Source organism: Psittacula echo (genome assembly GCF_963264785.1).
Source record: "Psittacula echo genome assembly, chromosome: 6".
NCBI lineage: Eukaryota > Metazoa > Chordata > Aves > Psittaciformes > Psittacidae > Psittacula > Psittacula echo.
Genome location: NC_137743.1, coordinates 37,315,878 through 37,337,588, shown reverse-complemented (window position 1 = coordinate 37,337,588; position 21,711 = coordinate 37,315,878). Strand labels below are relative to the sequence as shown.

The window sequence follows — 21,711 nt, the reverse complement described above, 5'->3', positions numbered from 1 at the left end:
ACTCACTGGCACATATTTTAAATTGATCAAAATGTATTTTGTAGGAGAGTTAGAAAAATAATGAGAGAAGACATCAGAAAGTATTTCAGGTTACCTTAGAAAACAAATCAGTCAACACAGCATATGAAGTTCCTATTTCAGATTATAAAATATAAAACTATATCAACATTCTTTTCTCAAGAAGTTTAGTTGTGCAGCACGTTGATTTACAATGTGCATGATGAGTGCCTGTGTTAAATGGAGGGGCTTCTACCACGTTGCACACCAAAACAGAAAAATTGAAGCAGCAGTCTGATAGCCCAAAACCAGATGTAAACGTACACTAATTTACAATTCTGTAGTGCAAGTTGCATGAGATACACTAACAAAACCATATCTAAGAAGCATTTGTCCAATGCACCTACCCATTTAACAGAGAATGAAAAATTAATTTGTGATTTTTTTCTTTTTACTATGAAAAAATACATAAAACCAACAGACCTTTAATAAGTCCCTTTTCTTGCAGTGTTTTCAAGGAGGGCCTTCGGGAGATGAACTTCTTTAATCTGCTTTTAACTCGGTTTCTGTCATTTGTGTCAGAGGCACTGTAGTTCAGTCTGAAAACTAAAGGAATCAAAAAGAAACAGATTCAGTGAAATTGTATTTTAAAACTAGTAGCAGTCTGCTCAAGTATTCTTAAAAAGTAGTGGTCATAGCCACCCTGGTAAAATCATGCAGTAGGTCAGCAATGTAGATGGTTGGATAGTGCAAAACATCTGATTAATACTTTTGTGAATAAACATGGTGACTTCATTCTACTGGTTAGTCACAGAGTTATATTATTTGTTGCCCATAAGTATTTGGATGGCAACCAGTTTACTCATGAAATGATCACGAATCCCACAGGTTTCACAAGGATGATTTTTCAACTCTGGACTTAGTGTGCTATGCCTTATTAGGTATATACTGCTTGTTATGAAAAAGGGTGGATAGTTCATCACTAATGGAGGACTGAATTGTCTTGCCAAGATGGATTAAGCATTATATATATATTTAATGCAGCTATAGAAAATATGGCTATATGCCATGAAAAGTGTGTGTGAGATGCATTAATTTATAGGAAAAAAAGTGTTCCTGTCTTAAATATTATATTTTAAATATTTAGGCATTTACGAAACTGAGAAACATTTCGACCTCAATTTATTCCTGCTCTGTGTCAAAAAGACATAGAACCAGCTGCACAAAATCCCCTGGAGAAAGTTTCCAAGGTATAAATTTGACTTTTTCTCTGGTGAGGTGCTTGCAGGGCACCATCATAGCTACCAAAATAGGTAGTATTAGTGTGAAGGAGAAATCAACAAGCTCCAGAAGCAGCAGCAATGTCATGGGAAGACCTTCTTCAAAGATGTCCTTGAACAATCAGATTTTTTAAGTTTGATAACAATTCACCTGAGCCTCACCACCCTTGAATAACCCTTGTCCTGTGTGTCCTTGAGCTCTCACGCTTGCCCATTCCCTCAAATGCTGAGTAGGCAAATAGGGAACCAGAGGTGTCCTCCCTTCCCTGGCAAGGGCCTCCAGCTGACAGAAGGGCTTCTGCTTTCTGTGGAAAATAATAGCTTTCCATCTTCTCTTGAAAATCAATAAATCAATCAAACAATCCACCAAAACTCAGCATTGTCCACAAGTTGAACTTGCAGGAGTTGGGTCCGTCCATTGTCTCTTCAACAGAATTTCTAAACAGTATCCTGAATAATTTAGCTGCAGTTACAGAGATGTTTCCTATCTCTACATCCAGACTGAATCTTGCCTATAATGCAATGATCTTCATATAAAGGATCCAAGGTTAGAGAGACAGCGAAAATAAAATTATGATCAACATTATTGGGCCATTTCGTAGCAAGAAGTTATAAACAGAACCAGAATGTTTAAAGGTGCACAATTATAAAACAATGGCAAGCTAAAATAACTGGTTAAGCAACAGTAACAACCCTGGAATATTGTGGTTTACATTACAAATCTGATTTTAACAGCCAAACTTATAAAATAGTTTATGTTTTGCTGTTGTCAAGGGACAAAAACTTGCCAAATTGTTCATTTTAAGTAAATAGAACATAGCCAATTAAGGAAAGCAATATTTAAACACATGCCTACGATGATCAGAGCATAGTTTGCTTCTGATTTCACTACAGATTTTAACAGAAGAGTGCTTCATTTTCCCACAGCACTAAAATGACCCCACACATACTTCCACAACCTAGTAATCACACAGGACAAATAAAATGACACTTTATTGGAAAATACATAGCTTGGTACAATAATCCATCACTTATGAAAAATAGAATTCACATTTTTCAATGGTAGCATTCTTGAAGTGATATATCATAATATAAAGATTAACATTCAATTGATGGTTGGTGCTTTTTTAACATGATAGTGGAGGACTTTTTGTCTGAAATTGAGCAATCCTTGGCAGGGACAAGCTGAAATTCCAAGTCCACTTGGATGTGCTATAAAAAGAACAACAAATGGATGTTTCTAATTCTGCATCTTAATGGTATTTTGAAACAGTGAATTGTATTTAGTTTGGGGACTCGCTTGTTGCTTATGGTTATTCTGTCCCTAGTGATTCATATTTGGGTTTGCTTTTTCCCAACTTAGAGTGAAGCTTTCTCAGTGCAAATGATGCAGGAGTGAAAATATCTCTTAAGCCACTGTCGTGGCTTAAACCCAGGCTGTAAATCAGAACCACGCAGTCTACTCCCCCACTTTTCTTCCCCCCGCCCCACTCCTGGAGGGACAGGGAGGAGAATCGAAAGAATGCAAATCTCACAAGTTCAAGAACCATCCAGTAACTAAGGTATAACACAAACCACTACTGCTATCACCAATAATAATAATGATAAGGGAAATAACAAGGGAAGAGAATACAATACCACCTGTTGATACCAAGCCCAACCGAGCAGTGAGCCAGCCTTTCCCGGTCACTCTCAGTTAAATCCTGGGCATGACATGCTGTGGTATGGAATACCTCTTTGGCTAGTTTGGGTCTCTGCTTCGTCCCGGCTTCCCCTTCTCCCTGGCAGAGCACGAGACTCAGAAAGTTCTTGGTCAGGCTAAACATTTGAGCAGCAACTAAAAACATCGGTGTTATCACCGCTGTTCCCAGGCCAAAAATCAAAAACACAGAGCTGTACCAGCTACTAAGGAGAAAAATGACTGCTACTGCTGAACCCAGGGCAGCCACTTAATGTGCCTGCCACATTTCCCATTCTGCAGGACTCTGAAGCATTTTATGCTCACTTGAACTACATGCTTAGCTCTGATTATGCACCAGATTTGTGAAGATATTCTAACTGAAGTGAATGTGGTCATACAGTGAATGGTAAAATCCCTCTGTTTACAACGATGTATTAACCCAGCTGGAAGTTTTATACCTGAAACAGCGACTATGGTGTTAAAACTACATCTAGAGGTAGGAATAATTATTGCCATGGATACTTTTGTATGCTTCATGTTGAGTTGGATAACACATAGTTAAGAACAGCAGCAAAGCTAATTTCAATGAATTTCTTATTTTATTCTATTAAGCATGTGTGAGTCACCAGAGGGAAACTCCAAGCCTCACAGAAATTGAAAGGTTTAGATAGCATGTTCCAAAACCAAGCTTCGCCAGAAATATTCTTGTTGGATCTCATTTAGAAATATTCCTTCTCTTGCCAAATCATTCTTCTCATGATAACCCCATATTAAAACGATTTTACTATTATATTTGGAAATACAAAGAGGACAAAATGTTACTTCCAAATAATAATTAAAAAGCAATTATAAAACTCAAACCCAATAATTTATATTTTTGTAGTACCTTCCCTTTTAAATTTCAGGTTCTCACTTCGGCCATAAGAATCATTCATGAAAGACAGCTGGCAAAATTTAAACAATATAAAAAAGTGGAAAGCAGTTCCATACAGATGTTATATAGGCTACTTAAGGACCTAAGTATAAAATAATAGGAAATAAAATCTACTGCTTTTTCTACTGTATGTTCCCTGGTATACACTACATAGATGTGCCATTTGATTCCTTGTACTAAATAACCCCATACCCTTGACTTCTAAAGCTACACACACTGACATATTCACATTAATGCTTCAAAATCAACATAGACAAGAAAGATAATTCACCTCCTTTTGCACAGACTCTTCATTTAAGTACTTCTTATATTGCTTCTGAGACAGAAAAAAAAATACATGCTTGCTCTGGCTGGGGCCAAGGTTTTTTATAGTACATGTATAGGAGAACCCAACAGAGTCTAATATTATGCTAAATTTCTTCTGCAAGTGCAAGTGGTTGCAAGGACACTTCAATCCAACACCAAAAATGTAACCTGAATACTGGTTGACTTCTGTGTTTGGCTGGTAATAAAGTTGGACCCTGATATCCAGAAAAGCATTTATAGTAACTTTGGTCACTTTATGATATACCTATTTTTCCCACAGGTGGGAGAGGTATCAAGGGGCAAATGAAAAAAAAAGACAAGATCTTTTCCTCAGACTATTTACTCTAGAATTAAGATATATGAAATCACAACAGTTTATCACATTAGGGAAGTGCAATAGACATTGAGTACAAAAAAAAAAAAAAAAAAAAAAAAGTATAAACTCATCTTTGGCCCTTAATGTTGGATAGCACTGTAATAACATCAGCTGAATTAGGAAGGATAATTCTAAGCTAAATTCTTCAGAAAAAAATTAAAAAAAAAAGAAACACGAAGGAAGGAAAACTGACCTGTCTTTTTTTTGGACCCTTATAAATCCTTTCAATACTTAGCGACACAACTCTAGCCTTAATATTCCTAACAACATATAAATACAAAAGTATCATGTAAAATGACAAAATAGAGTCTGTACAAGAGTTTTTACACAGGAAGACAGATGGAAAGAAAGAATTATGCATTACCTCCAAATCTCACAGTTCAGCAGAAATAATACCATCAGAGTCAATGGAAGTTTTGAGATGTACAGATGGAGAATTACTTGCTGAAATTTAGTGCACTAAATTGTATATATAACGCAATGAAAGTAAACATAATTTAAGCAGGAATAAGCAATGGCTAACATATTTGAAAGATTAAGTTAGAAAAGCTTTTCTTTAGAGTTTTGCCCTGGCCACAACTAAAAGAACCAGACAATGCTCTAATCTAATCTTTTCAGGGCAAAGATCAAAATTTGTATAAGATGCCTTTTGGTGAATTTAGTCAAATATGCAGACAATATATTTTTAGTAGACTGTTTTTCCTGGTTGTGATATTCTGTGCAGAACCTGAATGATTCAGAAAACAAAATATTTTCATATGTTCAAAACAGCTTCATATTTTATTGGCAAGATTTTGTAACTCCATATAACACTATCTCACATTTCTTCCAATGACTTTTATTTCACTCTGAATTTACAAAACATTTATACATAATTCAAATGGTTTACCTATGATTGCTTCCTGTCAGGTACACTATATCTGAAGACTTTAAACATGTTGAAAACATCGGTTTTTGAAGAACTACCTATTAATGACTTTCTGAACTGTGACAATGGCTATTGGCAGTGCTTGTCAAACTAAAGCACTATTGATTGTCTCACATCATGTGTATTGCAAAACCAATTTCTTCCAAGTACCTCTTCCTAACTGAAATACATTATTATGGTGCTTATTTGTATATTAGAACACCCCAAATTATCCTATGCAATACGTTTGGATGGAAAGAGCTCATGTAGAATGAAAAGCAGCAGTGGGAGCGGATAAGGCATTAAGAAATTTGAAGGGCCTTACATTCATACTTTCTCTTTCATTAGCTTTGTACTGCAGGAAAAAAAACCAAAACCAAAAAACAGCAAACCACAACTCATCTGAATCACACAGATTTTTTTAATCTTCTGGAGGACCTCAAAATTTCAGGAAGTTTTTAGAAATGGAGATAACTTTTAGTATAACAATAACACCCACAAACTGAGACTTAATAATTCTTTCCTTAAGGAACACTGAAAGTGACAAGCTTGACCATTCAAAATACAGAATACACTGATCAAAATCCTAGCTTAACTTTCTTAAATACATATGAACAGATCCATGGGCTTAACTGTGATCTCTGATTTCTTAAGCTAATGATTTTCTGAAGTGCTTTACAGCCTCATATCCAGAGTCCTTAACAGCATCTTGCAGGACTGAGGCAAAGCTAAGATGGTAATAGGGGAGGTAGAAGTAGGTCCTATGACTTTCTATAATGAAAGTGCCAGTCTAACAGCAGTTCTATCACATATGTGTGAAAATATTAAAGGAATTAATTAGCTAATAAATTAGTTTCAAGTAATGGGAATGCTTAATTGCTGAGTGTCTCATCTCTGTGAAGAAATATATCTTAACATGAAGAAGCATATGACTATACCTATGTTCCAGGAGACACTGTAATTTAAGAATATGTAATGACTCATGACTTTAAGTTTTATTGGATTTCATTGGAACTTAGAATTCAGCATTTATTCAGATATTTTTGGCCTGCAGCAGATGTGAGACTACCACTAGTTCTTTAAGGAGAAGCATACATTATTGCCGCTATAAATAGTCAGTTTTTCAACATGAACCAAAGTTTTGAGAGTGACAACATCAAGTCTCTGCCCCCATTTTCTTTGTGATGCTCTGAGACGGAGTCAATAAAGTCTGCTCATTAGAGAATAAAGAATTCACTTCACCTATTTTATTTAGATAATGACTTTTGTCAGTCATCCTATTTTATCCCTTAGTGCAATTCCTCGGCAGGTTACATGAGTTATCCCCACGCTATAATTACTGTATGCTTTTTGTTAAAGAGTACAATGAGAGGCAGATACATGGGCTGCTTACAAGAGCTATACAAATGACTGGCAGGCAAAATGGAGAAATCAGGCATTACCCCTAATCCATATGTTTACAATAAACTTTAAAATTACAGATTTTATAGATACAGAGCACAGATCCAAGAACTGCAGCATCAGGTAACAGAATGGGTATCGCTAGTCATAGATCCCAGGAAGATTTTGTTTGCATAAGCACCAAAGGACCTGAGGTCATTCAGGTTTACGGTCTTAAACCAGATATTTGTCACAGCAAGTACATCTGCATTTACAAATGTTTGGGCAACAAGCTCAGAAATAAACAACAGGAAAAAGAAAACGGTGATTATATAGCACAAATAACTTGTCTGTAATATGACAGCCTACCAACTTAAGTGCTTGGTAGTGTCATTACACTTCATGAAATTGGTGTGCATTAGCAGTAAAGATTCAATAAAATGACTATATAATTCATATTTTGCATCATGCTGTTATGCATATAAACTTTTTAAAAATTTTGTCCCCCACTCATAAGAAACTAAAATAAACAACTAGTATGTTAAACACCACTTCACGCTTATATTGTGAAACAAACTGGCACTACCCACACAGATTTTCTTAGTGGTATCTACACCATAAATATTTAGAAAAGTAAAGCAGTATTTCTTAGTATGTATTGGATTTATAAAGGAAGATCATACTAAACTAATCTGAAATATTTCTTTAATAAAATAAACGGTCTTCTTCAGAAAAAGGAAATGTAAGAGACAAAATCTATTTGGACTTCAGTTGTGCATTTGATATGATACCAAATAGGAAATTGTTATCTAAACCAGAGTTGATGTGGAGAATTAAAACAATAATTGTGAAGTGACTAAATAAGGTGTTAAAATTACCTTTCTTTAAAGGAGAACTACTGCACTGAAGGAAAGTTACCAGTGCAACTGATGGAACTGATCTTTGTGCTTTCATTAATGACTTCAACAGAAGAAGTAGGAGCATTCCAAAACTACCTGTTGGTGAATCAAGGCTGGTAAGCATCATCAGTTTGACAAGAACAGGGATATGAGACAAAATTTCAGTAACATTGAGATTGGAATCTAGAGAAGCCAGATTAGATCTCATAGCACTCAATGCATGGTTAGGGAAGGATCAATGCAGAATATTTTTTTCTTATGAGTGCACAGCCTTGGACACTCATGTGAGGTGGAAATTCACACTGGGTGCAGGCAGCAGCAGTGAGAAGAACCAGCAGAATGTGGTTGTTGGGCTTTCAAAAGCAGATGGGGAGCTTAGCACATTTGGCCAGTTAGAAAATGGCTGAGAAAGGCTGTGATTGTTCTCTATGAATTTGTTGGTGGGGGTGGGAAAAGGAGCAGGAGACAAGAAGAGGACAGCAGGGAGGGAGAAGAGCGGTTTAAACTGAAGAACAATGTTGGCACAAGAATAAATGAGTATAAACTGGCCATAATACGAAGTTCTAAAACACCCTTTCAAAGAAGTCGTGGTGGCAAATAAAACTGAAAGAACTTAAGATGAAGCTTAATAAATTTGTGACAGAGGATACAGAACAAGTTACCTTGTGACAGGAGGGACTGGACTAGATCACCCAGTGCACACTAAGCCTTTCTTTCCACATTTTTTTTTGGTATTGTCACAAGATTAGAAATGTTATTATACACACTTAACTTGACTATAAAAACCACAATGCCAGAAATCAATGAGTTCATTTTATTCACACAGTACGACCAGTTTATGTTCATCTAATGTAAAACATGTGGGACTTGGATAAAATCTGTTGCAGTACGCAAAGTCACACTATTCAGGCTCTAGGAAGAAAGAGTACAACATGCTTAGAAAGGGGAAACTGGTCTCTCCTAGCTTGTGTCAGGGGTTAGGACTCGACAGTCTCTTTGCAAATACTAGCTGCTCTCCTGTATACTTTGTACTGAGAGTGATTTTGTATGAGCACAAATCACTGAGGACTCACTTGTCTGATCTTGAGCCTCCTTCAGTAGCTGCTTTTTATAATTTTTTAAATAAAGAGTGATCAAATTACAGATGATTATGGAAAAAAAAAGAGCATGACGGAGGTGCTTTTTGCATTTGGTGTACTGTTCTCCTTTAGAGAGGCTTGCTAAAATTCCCAGGAGAATAGCCAGTAACTTGGATGGTCTAACACACAAGAGTGGAAGGGTAGTCCTTGACCTCTGCTATTTGGGTTATCCACTGTTGCCCTAGTCCAGTGTTTTCAGCCATAGATTTTCATCCCACTCATAAAACACAGTAGTTATTGAGGAAAAAAAATGCAATATTTGAATTAATGACTTTTGAAGTTGATGTATATACTATAAAAATATTTAAGCAGACTTCCCAAAAGAAAACAAACATGCAACTAAAGGTTGAGGAAGACAGTGCAAGATTGTTTCCTAATAGCGTTGAACTATTGTACAATGCACAACAACTAATGTACAACAAATAATGCATTCAGGGTTTTTTAGAATATGGAGCTTTTTTTTTTTTTTCTTCTGTTGTGGAATATATGTAAATAATTTTCAAGTCTTTAAGCTTACCTTCTGAATGAGTTACTCTAAAAAAATCCCTTTTCAATCTTTTGGAGGTAATATGAATAGTCATCACTTACACTAAATGCTCTGGCAAAAGGACAAGAAAATTTTATGGTTCCTTTTTCTACCAGGAGAACCAGGTAGACTGTTATGCCAAAAGAAAACCCTTTGAGTGGCTGGATACTGCCAGCCATGTGTGCACTTTTAACTTGAAAACCGACATGTTATTCTGCCTTATGTTTTGAAAAACAAGATAGTTATCTGTAGAGAACAAGGGAGACTTGGCACTGCTGTATTTATACCATCCTTCTTAGGAATCATAAAAATTATTCACATATTTAAATTTAGACATGTCTTTGGATACCTGTTGAACCTTTTATTTGGATCCAGTCTTATTGTACCTTTCCAGGAAGAGTATTATAGCAAAAAAATTATTTTAAATGAAACTTACTAATTAGATTTTGTACTTCTAAATTTAAAAAGTAAATTATATTAAAATCAAATTATATTTCCATTGCACTCAGTTTCCAGTTCTATTCATAACCTTATATTTTCTGACCCATAATGAACTCCTAAGGCTTCTCATACAATTAATGATAGAATTAATTCATAGTGCTTAAGTTATGAAAAGCAGCATGTTAAAATCTTTTCTTTCCAATGAGAAATAATAGTGACGTATATTTACTGTTTTGAAACACAAATAACAACATTTTTCTCATGCATACAGCAAATTCAATACTTTCCAGTGAATGTAGATGTGATAGTTTATGGAGAAAGACACACCCATTATCTTTTAAGTAATCAAGAAATATTTAGCCAAAACCCTGAAATCCGTTTGCTGTACTCTCTTGATATGTCAACTCTATCAAATTATCTCTACCTCAATTAAATCATTAGAGTAAGTATAACAGACCAAAATATTGCCCATGAGCTCATTTTAAAAAAGAATTTGTAGATGTATTTAAGAATTTTTACTTCTTACCTGAGTTGAAGTTCTGGTAAGAATCCCCAACGTCCCTATTCACATAAACATAAACCTTAGGCAAAGTGACTTTGACCCCCATCAACTTCATTTTATGATCTATGGAAATTATTTTTATTTGTTAAAACACAATTGATTTTCAGACTTTTCAACCGTTGCAGCTTTTTTCTTGCAAGGTACTATGAGAGTTGCACTATGAGAACACAAGAAAGACTTCCACTTAAGGTGCTTTAGGATTTGCATAAAATCAACATCAAACCACAAAGCAGATCAAAAGAAGGCTACAGTTTTTGTGTGAGCCTAACCTATAGAGGCTGTTAGTGAAAGAAGGTGCCTTGTGAGGTATGCTACAGGCCAGCCTCTTGAGCTGAAACAGTGTAACTAACAGGAGGAAAAAGAAAGCCCAGAATGAAGCTGCTGGTGTATTTAGTCATGTAAATTTGAATGCTTACCTGAAAGCTCTGATTCCAGTGTGTTTAAATGAGGTGTGCGCTTTTTTAGCATTGGCTTTATCAGAAGTTGGTCTTCTAATAAAAATCAAGTCCTATAGTTTGCTTGTGTAACAGCAGATAGAAACAATATGTTGCCCTCTCTCTTCCTTGCACTACCAAGTGTAGTTTTGGTCAAGGTGCAAGGTGGCCTGGAAACTATGCTTCTGGCTTTCTGCAGCACCCACCCATCCTCTCTACAGTCTGGTGGTGGCTCTTTCTCATGACACAAGCAGCATGATGGCAAGATCTGGGTCAGTATAGTCAAGACATGAGTCTGAAGAGAATGCAAAAATGTGATCAGCTGAATGTATGAGTAACTGGGACCCCACAAATGAGCATGTCCTACACTGCTGGTGCAAAATTTTGCTGCAGCAGTAGCTGGGACCCCAAGTCCACGTTTGGAGGGGAAAATATCCAGAAACACTGCAGGGCATTTGGTGACATTTAGTACTTCATCCAGTCTCCAAAACAGCTGCACTGGGATAAACTGTCTGAGCAGGCAAATAATTACTATATATAATGATATTTTCTTGAAGTAAAATTAGGCCAGTCATCACAAGAACATTGAGACACTTCAGTCAGCTACATGTGGGGTTTGCATGGGTGCACTGACTCTGTTTGGCCAGCCATGGTTAAAATTCAGACAAAATATTAAGAAGATGCAATAGAAGGCTGGTTTAGCTTTAAAATTAATGTTCCGGCTGACAAATTGCACAGGGCCTTAACCTACTTTAGAACATATTTAATAGCATAATTTAGTCTCTAAAAAGAAAAGCAAAATAACTAATGATAGACAAATTTAGAGGTTGAATCTAGTTCAGATAAACATTCAAAAGTTCAGATGTTTAACCAAACCTTATCTTGTCCATGAAAAGTCTCAACTGAAGTGCTCTATCAAATATAAGCAAAGCCCAGAAGACTATAGAAACTTTTCCTTGCAGAAGGAAAACTATTACCAGCAACCAGCACCTAATTGCAGCATTCATGCGTTAAGCATCAAAGCAAAAGCAAAATGTGTTAAGAAAACTGCTTCATGGAAGTAATAATATTTGGATGAAATCCAACACAGAGAAAAGAAAATAATATTAAGGGGAAAGATAATACAAATGCAATTAGACTATCAACCAATAAAACTTAATCTATATTTGATAGTTGAAACCTTCTGAGCTTAGAGACAATAAGGAAACTGGAGATCAGAGGACTCTGCCTTTTGAAGTCCTGCTTTCCGAATCCTGGGGACTACTATCTGAGTATTTTAAAGACATGAATATTCTGTTGCAGAATTAGAAAGATTTATTTTTATGAATGACCTGTAAATTAAGCAAAACCAGCTACGGATAAATTCTAAGTAAACAATTGTTCAGAGAAGGTGAATTCTGCTAAATAATTTTTTTCTGGACAAAACCCCATAAAATAAAAGATACATTTTCAAAAACAATTTTCATTGTGGGTTATTAATAACAGAAATGGATCTCTAATAGATCCTCTCCATTCTCACATTCACCAATTGCAAATAATTTTTAAGTATACCCGATGAAAAGACTGCTGTGTTTGCGTGGTACTGTTTCCCATGCAGTAGGAAATATCTGCTCCAGTCCCCCAGAGGAAAGCAAAATTCAAACAAATGATTCAACAAACCAGCGGTGTTTCAGAATCCTTTCATTTCTTTCCCTTTCCTCATGTCACCATTTTGACTCCTCTCTGCTTAAGCTGGTTCCTCACCTTTTCTTCTGTCTCCATCCTTCAAGCCACTTGAGCAATTAACAGAAAAATTTACTTTTCTCATAAGTGAACTCCAAATTCAAACTATTGGATGCCCCAAACCTGAAACCTAGCAAAAGATTTTATAAGCAAGACTTCAGTTTTCAGTTCAGGAATTGCTAATGTACAATTTATATTAAAAGCAAAGTTGCAACAATAAATCAAGTATCCCGCTGTTTGTAATTGTGCCTTAATATCAGTACTACCCTTGATTCATCATACTCAATGATCTTCAGATAAGATTGTATAGGAATTCAGATATTACAATGCTATGCTTTCATTAATTCTTTTAATTTTTAGTGCTGTCTTTTGCTTTTCATTCAAACACATCACTGAAATGCCATCATATGAAGAATGGAAGGAGCATTACAGCACCCTAAAATCTTTAATCTTACACAGACAGGAGAGGTACCATACATATGTTTTCATATGTAATGCGTATATATTTTTCCCACAGAAATATATACAAGACTTAGTTTTGCAAGAACAAAACTTCTTATCTTCTTGGAAACCACAGCAATGAGACAAAGATTTTGCTTTAAGTGAAATATATGTACAGTCTGAAAGACAGTAAAAGTGTAATCTTGAAATCATCACCTGTACTACTTAATTTTTAATCAACTTTCTGGTCCTTCCAGGCATCTTTTCCCAAGAGAAAACGTGGGTGCTGTTCAGAAGCCAGTTTACTCCATAGACTCCTCCCAAAAAGTATTATAGACAAGACAGCACCAGGTTTGTTTGCCTGTTTTACTCTTCCCTTTAATTCTTATCTCAGAAGACATGTTACCTCCAAGCAAAATATTAGATGCATATTAGACACTTTCACCACAATGTTTAAAAGCACCAGGCTAGTGGGATGCATATAACCATCAGTTTATATCAGACATGATAATTTCAGCTAAGCCTTTTTCTCTCCAAGTTTTGGCCTTTTGTTTGGTGAGGTTTTTTGGGGTGGTTGTTTTTTTTTTTTTTTTTTGTGGGGGCGTGATTTATTTTTTTAATGTATCAACACTGCAGTATTTTAATTTGTTTTAATTTAATTTCATTAAAATACACTGTTTGAAAAGAGTTGCTCAGTTTTATAAGAATATTACTTTTCAGTTTAAATTGAACGCCTTAAAAATTAGTTACAAATCCATTACCACATGTAGAACAAACTTTATATGCAATAAAAAAAGCTTAAGTCATGCTTACTCTTTGGTTTTCACAGAGAATACATTTGCTGCAAAGGGTTAAAGGACAGCAGTACCTACATGTTATTGTTATTTACTTTTTATCTTTAAAAAAAAAGGGGGCCATGAAACAGATGAATACATTTCTTCAACTGTATTGAGTTCCATATGAAAGAATGAATTCCACTTCCCATGGCTGTGGGAAGACCTTTCCTTGAATATCCAGGTGCAAGAAATATGGACTGAAACTGGGGCAGATTCAGAAAAGGGTTGTTTGGGACAATCAGGAAAAAGAGAAGCAGTCTAACATAGGAAAGACAACTGCAAGCTTTGGCTGGCTTAATCTACCAAATCAAGCAGGAGTAAGACCGCTGTCCGTAACTCTGTTTGGGGTGGTACACCTGAAACAGAAAAGAACTGCTGAAAATAAAATGCTAGCTAAATGCTGACACAAGCACACGTATGTACTATTTAGGCCCATGTAGGCTGAAAATCAGAATGCTTTCAGCTTTGAAAACTGAAGTTTTGAAGCACTCTTTCAGCCTGAGCTGAGGGGTGAAAGTGTTACTACTGAATTTCATTAATTATGGAAGGAATCAAATGGGGTAGTTGTTTTCAAGAACTGGGGAATTGATTCAATGCTACGAAAAGTCTGTCTGAGTCAGATAATGCTATGTTACACTTTTCAATAATAGTAACGCAAATGAATTCCTCTTGGGTGAATCCTGGACATGCTTAAGACAATGGCCAATGGAATTAATTAAATGGAGCCAAATATCCTTGGTGGTGAGGGGAACAGCACATATGTCATAGTGTTCTTTTCAACATCAATATTTAAAACCAGCTAGTTGGAAACTTTTACTTAATTGATAAACAATGCAGCATTTAACCCTTCCATGGTTTTCCACCCTTTGACTTTCACAGGCATGATCTTTTTATCTGCTCATCAGTAGGCAGCAGGTGGAACAAATAAGTGATCCTACAAGGAACGTTCCCTTTTCAAGCACTAATACATTTTGTCCAGAAGACAGTACCATACTTTCATTCATTAAATTGGTCTTTCGATATTTGGGTTTGAAGGTTGTAATTTAAATTAAATACATTCTCCAACCTGGAAGGTGCAAACATCTAAATAATTTCGTCATGGGGAAAAAGGTGAGTCTGGACAGTAGGTATTCCTATCTAAGGACTCATTTGCTGTCTCTCTAACTGGGCTTAATTTAGAATTTTATAACCTAAAAGCTTCATTATTTCTGTTACATTCCTCCCAAAGTGCCAGAAGGATTGCATCTGGATTAGTTATAAATAGTATTGAAACCTCAGAATTTAGTGTAGTGTGAGAATCATTTTTCCTGGCTACAAACTTGAAATTGGGGTAGTCATTTCAATAAATACAGCAAGAGGCTTCAGACTTAAGCTCACAGGAATGGTGGAAATCTGGTCTCTCTCTTCATATCCAAAGAACAAATCTCAGCAAATTATTCTCACTTGCTCTGATTCTGACCTCTTTCCAAAGGCAGTAGCCTAAAATATTTCCCATTGCAGTGAAAATGCCTGTGTCTATTTAGGTGTTATCAGTTGTCAGCCTATATTCTTTCACTTTGGAGGAGAAATACAAAAATGAAGATATACTGACAATGCAAGTGATAGAATGTCAATCAGATGTAACTGTCTGCATTGTCTATTGCTTTAAACTACAGAAATGAAGACATTCTGTACAATATACAAAAATCTTTAGTTTTACTTTCTAATGCAGACAAATATCTACTTACTAAGGAGACTGCACCAAACTATTTGTTATGTTGGATATTTGGGCTTAAAAGTGATAAAAGTCAGAATAAATATATTTTCCTCACCATAGGAGTCAACCTCACTTTTAGTATGTGGGAAGGAGCATAACCGCTTAACTCCAACAATACCCAAAATGCTTGAATTCTTTGTAATTCCTTCTTCTGATGCAAGGGTATGTTTGAAACAACAACTGCATATTTTCCCCAAAAGTAGTTTTCTTAAACACTTTGTCAGTATGTGTAGTTCAGTGGGAAAAAAAATTAAAGTAATCATGACTATCCAATCTCTACTTCACTTCATATCAAATTTATCTGGAATGTGCATGTAGGAGCTTATTTTGTTAAGAAAAATATATGGCATCTCATTTCTTTGGAACAAAGAAGAAATATGGATTTGTAAGATTTTTTTTTCTTTGAACTTAAGTCCTTCAACAGTGTTTTGGACAAACCTAAGGAGATTTTAAGGCAGACATTTTGTGTTATAACACTCCCATGAGTCATATGTATGATCATCTTTACTAAAGCTGCTTTCAGTCCCAGTTGCATAAATATGCATTTTATTTCACTAATCTTGAAACAACAGGAATAAAGTTTACCCAGGTCTTTTATACCTCAGAGAACAAAACAAATATTGCAAATCTTTTGAGAGAAAGGATATACAAAAGGGCTTAAGGTGAATGTTTCAAAGCAAATACTCTTTAAATGATGTGCAAATTATTTCAACACTTGAACATGATTTATGAAAAGGGATTAGTCCACTGAAACAAGAACCCAGTTTAAACTGTTGCTTTTCAAAGCCAAAGATGAGAAACATTTGCTGGAAAAGGCAGAAAAAACTGGATAGTAATCTATAGTGGGGATTTCTGATTGATTTTCTTTAACTAATTCAATCTTATATTAGCTATCACTGTCATTCATACTTAACTGTGGTGGGCAGTGTAATATACCTTTTTTTATGATATAATTCTCCATAAAAATGAAGTATGCAGTAGTGATAATTGAGTAATAATGAGGTAATTAATAACTCAGTGACTATCTTCCTATTTACTAGTATGCCCCATAAATGAACATAAGGAATGTGAAACAATTAAAGATTATCTAAGCTCAAACAGAGAACTTTTCCAGAAAGCTGTGTGTCAGAAAGCAGACCAATGAGTCACAGGTCACATCTATAAAAATACATTATACTATATTGCAATATTCCCACATACTCTTCATGTAATGGGTAAAAGCTACTCTTAAGTACTATAAAAATGATCACTTTTATGTAATTGTAAAGATTAATAAGTGAGTTAACTTCTCATGGTTCTATAATGATTCTGCTGTTCTAGTAGGTAAAGGAAAATTTAATGATCTTGCTCAGATATGATTAATATCTAACTTTTTCCTGACTAAAATTCTGGACCTGGTTCAATAAAAATGAATTAAGTGAACATGCACTGATTTCCCTGCCAAATGTTTATATGGAAGTTGGTTATGCCCAATTTAAAAATATGTTTTTTCAACGCAAATAGTAAACTCTGGAAGGATTTTGGAAAGTGAAGTAGAAATAAAACAAAGAATTAAGGGAACATTATATTATAATTGATAGAAACAGGATACTAAAATTCAGGAAAAATGCCTTTTTTTTTTTTTTTTTGGAGAACTAGTCACAGCCAGTTGGAATTTTAGGTGCAACATAATCTCGTATTATCAGTGGAAGTGAGACAATTTGTGAATCTGGCATGTTTTGTTCCCAAAATGCCAATATTATTACTTCTTTGTTGCTGAATCAGTATTTTCCTAATCTTGAAGAAAACAACCTGTTCTGGAGAAATATAAAAGTAAAACTATATAAAAAATTAAGTTTAGTCCTATAATCCAAATGAACGCTGCCACCCTCCATAAGCAGTGTGTTGCATTTTCTTTTTGTGAGCTTTTTTCGGTATCTGAAGCTGACTGCGTTCCTGTTGATGTAATATAAATAAATGCCACAAACACACAAGCTGCAGTGACAAAATTAACATTGCAGTAGAAAAATGCAATGTTTGTATAGAGTTTTCATTTTGCTTTCTGTTTTCATTGTTAGCACTGGTATTGCTGTACTAAAATACATTACTGCTTTATATTTCTTGGCTTTATTAAAAGTAATAAAACTGACCTATACATAATGTTAACATTGTAATGTAATAACACTCTCTAAATAGTATCCATCTGGCTTTGAACTTCACATCTACACTAAAATAAGTGGGCTGGGAAAGGGAAAGAATTCAGACCTCATCAGAGCTAACAAAGAAATGGAGTGCTTTCCCACTTCTGCTGCTCTAATTAGCCCCATATCAATAAAGTAACCCTACATGGATGAAGGACTCTGTTAGCTGTCTCAGAATCTGGCCCTCAAAAAGTTTGTCTGAACCAGTAAATGCTCTCACCATATCCCAAGATATGGTCTCCCAAACTTCCAGCCTTTTTGCGTGTTAGGAAGAAACAGAGAAAAATCATACAGGCTCCTTTCTCTGCACTGCCTGTAATTAGATGTCCTTTTTCTAGGATCTCTAAGTGATGCTTTCAACAAAATAAGTTCTGGCTTTTTTTTCTTCCTGCTATTTAAGCAGCTGAAGCTGCACAAATGCATGTGTTTGTGCCCTGGTAACCATACCTCCCCTCTTCAGATAAACAATAGCCTCAGCGTTTGCCACAAAAAAAACAGAGTCGTGTGGGGACAAACTTTAAACTCTCGAGCAAGGCCTCAGCAGAAGCTTTATCTAAGGAAGGAGCAAGAACCACATGGAGCCAGAAAGAGTTAAAGCTCCACTGAATTCTCCATTTCTTCCATCACATCCACTGAGAGACCAAATTGGGTTTCTACTGCTGTTCCCACACTACTACATTGTACAGTCTTAACTATCTAACAAAATGCATTCAGAGATGATTTGGGATGTTTTAGTAATTACTTAGGAATACTTACATGCCATGATTCATCTAGGTTCAACATTCAGCCTTCTGGGATAAGGAAAAGTGAGTGAAATGATAAAGGCAACTTTGGGCAATTTTAAAGTACAAACGCGGTTCTTGACTAAATACTAGGGATGGGATACTTGACTTAAACTGTACCTTTTAAAAAGCCAAAGCAAATTTCAGAACCCAAATAACTTTGTAGCAAACACCTCTGAAGGCAACTCTAAATTATTATCCAGAGGTTATTATTTTTTTCCTGATTAAAACCATGTGAGGAGGCATATTCCCAGACACTGCTCTGCAGCCATTCCAAAGGAAGAGTGTGAGGGCTGTAGCATCCCAGAGCAAAGCATCACCTTTTGGGACTAAAAAAAAAGCATCATTGCCTGTTGGAAGTGCAAGAAGAATTTAGGGAAGAAAAACACCATTATTTGAGTTGGCTGGTGGTGAGGATGCCAGGGCTAAGACCCTGGTCCTAGAAAAGAGTGGAAAGGAATCCCAAGCCTGGTGTTTAATATGCATGACATGTCTGCTTTCCTGTCAACTTTTCCTTCCACCCTGCTTTTTTCTGTTTTTTCCACCTGTTGCAACTTGTCCTTATTCAGGCTGAGAGCTGGAATCATCTTACTTTGTTGTTGCATTGTGTCTGGCACAATGGTGCCTGGATGTCCAACTACTCTTATCATGACACTAAAGTGATCATGAATTGCAATAATATTACACAGCCCATCAAGACTTCCCTTTTCACACACACACACACAGACACACGTTTATTTATTCTTTTTCAATCTTGATGCTCTAGTTGAGACACCTCAAGCTAGAATTCAAATATGGGAGAGATTTCCCAGGATCTATCACAGGATTTCATGATTAGCCACTGGGTTTTAAGTAAAATGTTCTTGAAGATAAGAAAAATATACAAGTAAAAACAATAAAAATAATGCAATTCAATCTTATCTATTCAGGCAGTCCCAGCTTTTATGTGGCAAACAAGGAGATCAAATTACATTTATCTAATATTACAGATTTTTTAAATGTCTAAAATATTTCATTATTTTGCTTTGGCAACCTAAAGCTGAGGCACAGATTACTGTTCCCACTACATAAGGAAATAACTGACAACAATTAGTATTTATTCTTGTTGCTTTTGTAATAAAAATAGAATTCCATCACTTTCAAGGAAACCTAAAATATTAATAAGAATGTGATAAACTGAGTAAATGTGACGCCATAAGGAAATGATGGAGAACAGGTTGGAAATATAGTGCTTTGGGAATGGATTGCATTATCAAGCTTGTGATTGTGCATTTTGACAAAAGCAGCCCTCAGATTGATACAGTAGCCAAAGGGCACTCTTCCTACTGTGAAGCCATTTATTTCTATCCAGAAAAGGGGGAGTAGAAGGGGAATTGATCCCCTCTGACAATCGATAGTGACTCCAGCCCCGGCTCTTCCACAAGAGGTCACTCCTGAGTGACAGAATTCCCAGATGATGGCTAAAATGCAAACTACGAAGCGACCATGAACAGAAAAAGAAATGTTGAGCTTAGTAGAGAGTGTGGAGTTGGTTTGCTTGCCTGCAATTTGCTTGACTGTTCTGACAGATCCTGTTGTCCATAGACACAGTAAGATCTCTTGGGTTTTGGAAAGCTAAATGATTTCTGGGAACCGTGCAATGCACAGATCCTTTCTTTGCCTTCCATGCACCTTGAGAGCATCTCTACTTTCAGTCTAACCCTGGTGTTTGATTTCATGAGGTATAAAATTAACGTGGCAGACCACCTACTAGAAGACCCAATTATAATTTGTATTGGAGGAGGTTTGGCAATGTTAGAAGAAAAAAGCCCAAAAACCTACAGTCTGAATGACAACTAAATTACTTGGAATTCTGAAGTCTGCCATTAATTTTAAAAATTATCAATTTAGAACAGCAGTTATTTGTATAAGGAGCAGTGCTACAAGACAGTTTCCTTGTACGAAATGTGTATATCTTCTAATGTGGGAGGTTCCTAAGGTGAAAATCATGTTCTTTCTGACCCAGCATTAGCTGCATAAATTAAGTCAGTGAAACAGTTGGCATCATAAAAAAAAAAAAGTGATCTCTTTCCATGTATTTGAGAGCAGGATCATGTTTTTATTTATTTTGGTAATGTTCCCCAAGGCTATCCTTGGTTTCCTCTTCGCTCAAGAAAACTTGAATTAGAACATGAGTTGCAACCAAACCGGATGAGAAGCCACTGAAAAGCTGCTTGACCAAGACCATGAGCACTCTGTGAACTTTGGAAATTAGCCTGGCAGTTTAAGCCTAATTTTCAATGCAATCAGTGTCTACAGCTCAAAAAAAAAAAAAACAAACCATAATAGAGAGTTATCATTTGTCTTTGTAATGTAAGCAGAAGCAATTAAGATTAAACATAAAACCCAAATTCCTGCTACTATGTCTTTAGAGGCTGTCTTCCCAATTTTAAATTAAAGAGCAAATTACTGGAATATTTAGGTTAGAATATACCTGTCCTTTATATACTTGTGCTACTAAAAAACCCCAGTTACACAGTAATATCAATTCTAAAACTGGACATTTTTTGCAGCACTTAAAATGAAGAAAATTTAAAAACAAATGAGTCTGAACTGTCTGAATATGCCACTAAAAATTGTTGTGGGGTTGGCCTGCTAACACATTACTTGCTTGTCTTCTGTGTTAAACTGGAGGAGTTTTGAGCCATCTTTAAAAAATCTCCTTTGTTTGGATTCGGCAGTGGCAGTAGTCAATAATACAAGAGCACTATAAAATTATAAAATTGTTAAACTTTGTAAGAACTTTATAAACACACTTGCAGATATTTCACATATCTTCTCTGTGCTCTGCAGTCAAACTGGACAATGAAACGACCACCTGTTAACTGCTAACAATGTGTCATTACCAGTTCTCATGCCTTTTTAAAGCAATTTTGGCTCTAGCTGCCGATAATTCTGGCTACGATACTTGTGTGAACATTAAGGGCACAGAAAGCCAAAGGCAGAAAACTGACAATACAGTTTGTGCTTAGACTACTAATAAGTAAGTGAATAATATGATTTTTCTAATTCCACATAATTGCTTGATCTCAAGGGGCCAAAAAAGAAGTTCTGAATACATATTTTAGAAGCATTCCAATCTACAGTATTTAA

The 21,711-nt window shown here is 35.7% G+C and overlaps 1 protein-coding gene across 1 annotated transcript in view; it reads right to left on the bottom strand.

Moving 5' to 3' along the window:
• ARHGAP15 (Rho GTPase activating protein 15) overlaps positions 1-21,711 on the bottom strand; it is a 340,067-nt gene that overhangs the window by 142,516 nt on the left and 175,840 nt on the right. The window contains exon 9 of the mRNA XM_080620957.1: positions 481-603. Coding sequence (XP_080477083.1) covers positions 481-603 — 123 coding nt within the window. The remainder of the gene's footprint in view (positions 1-480; positions 604-21,711) is intronic.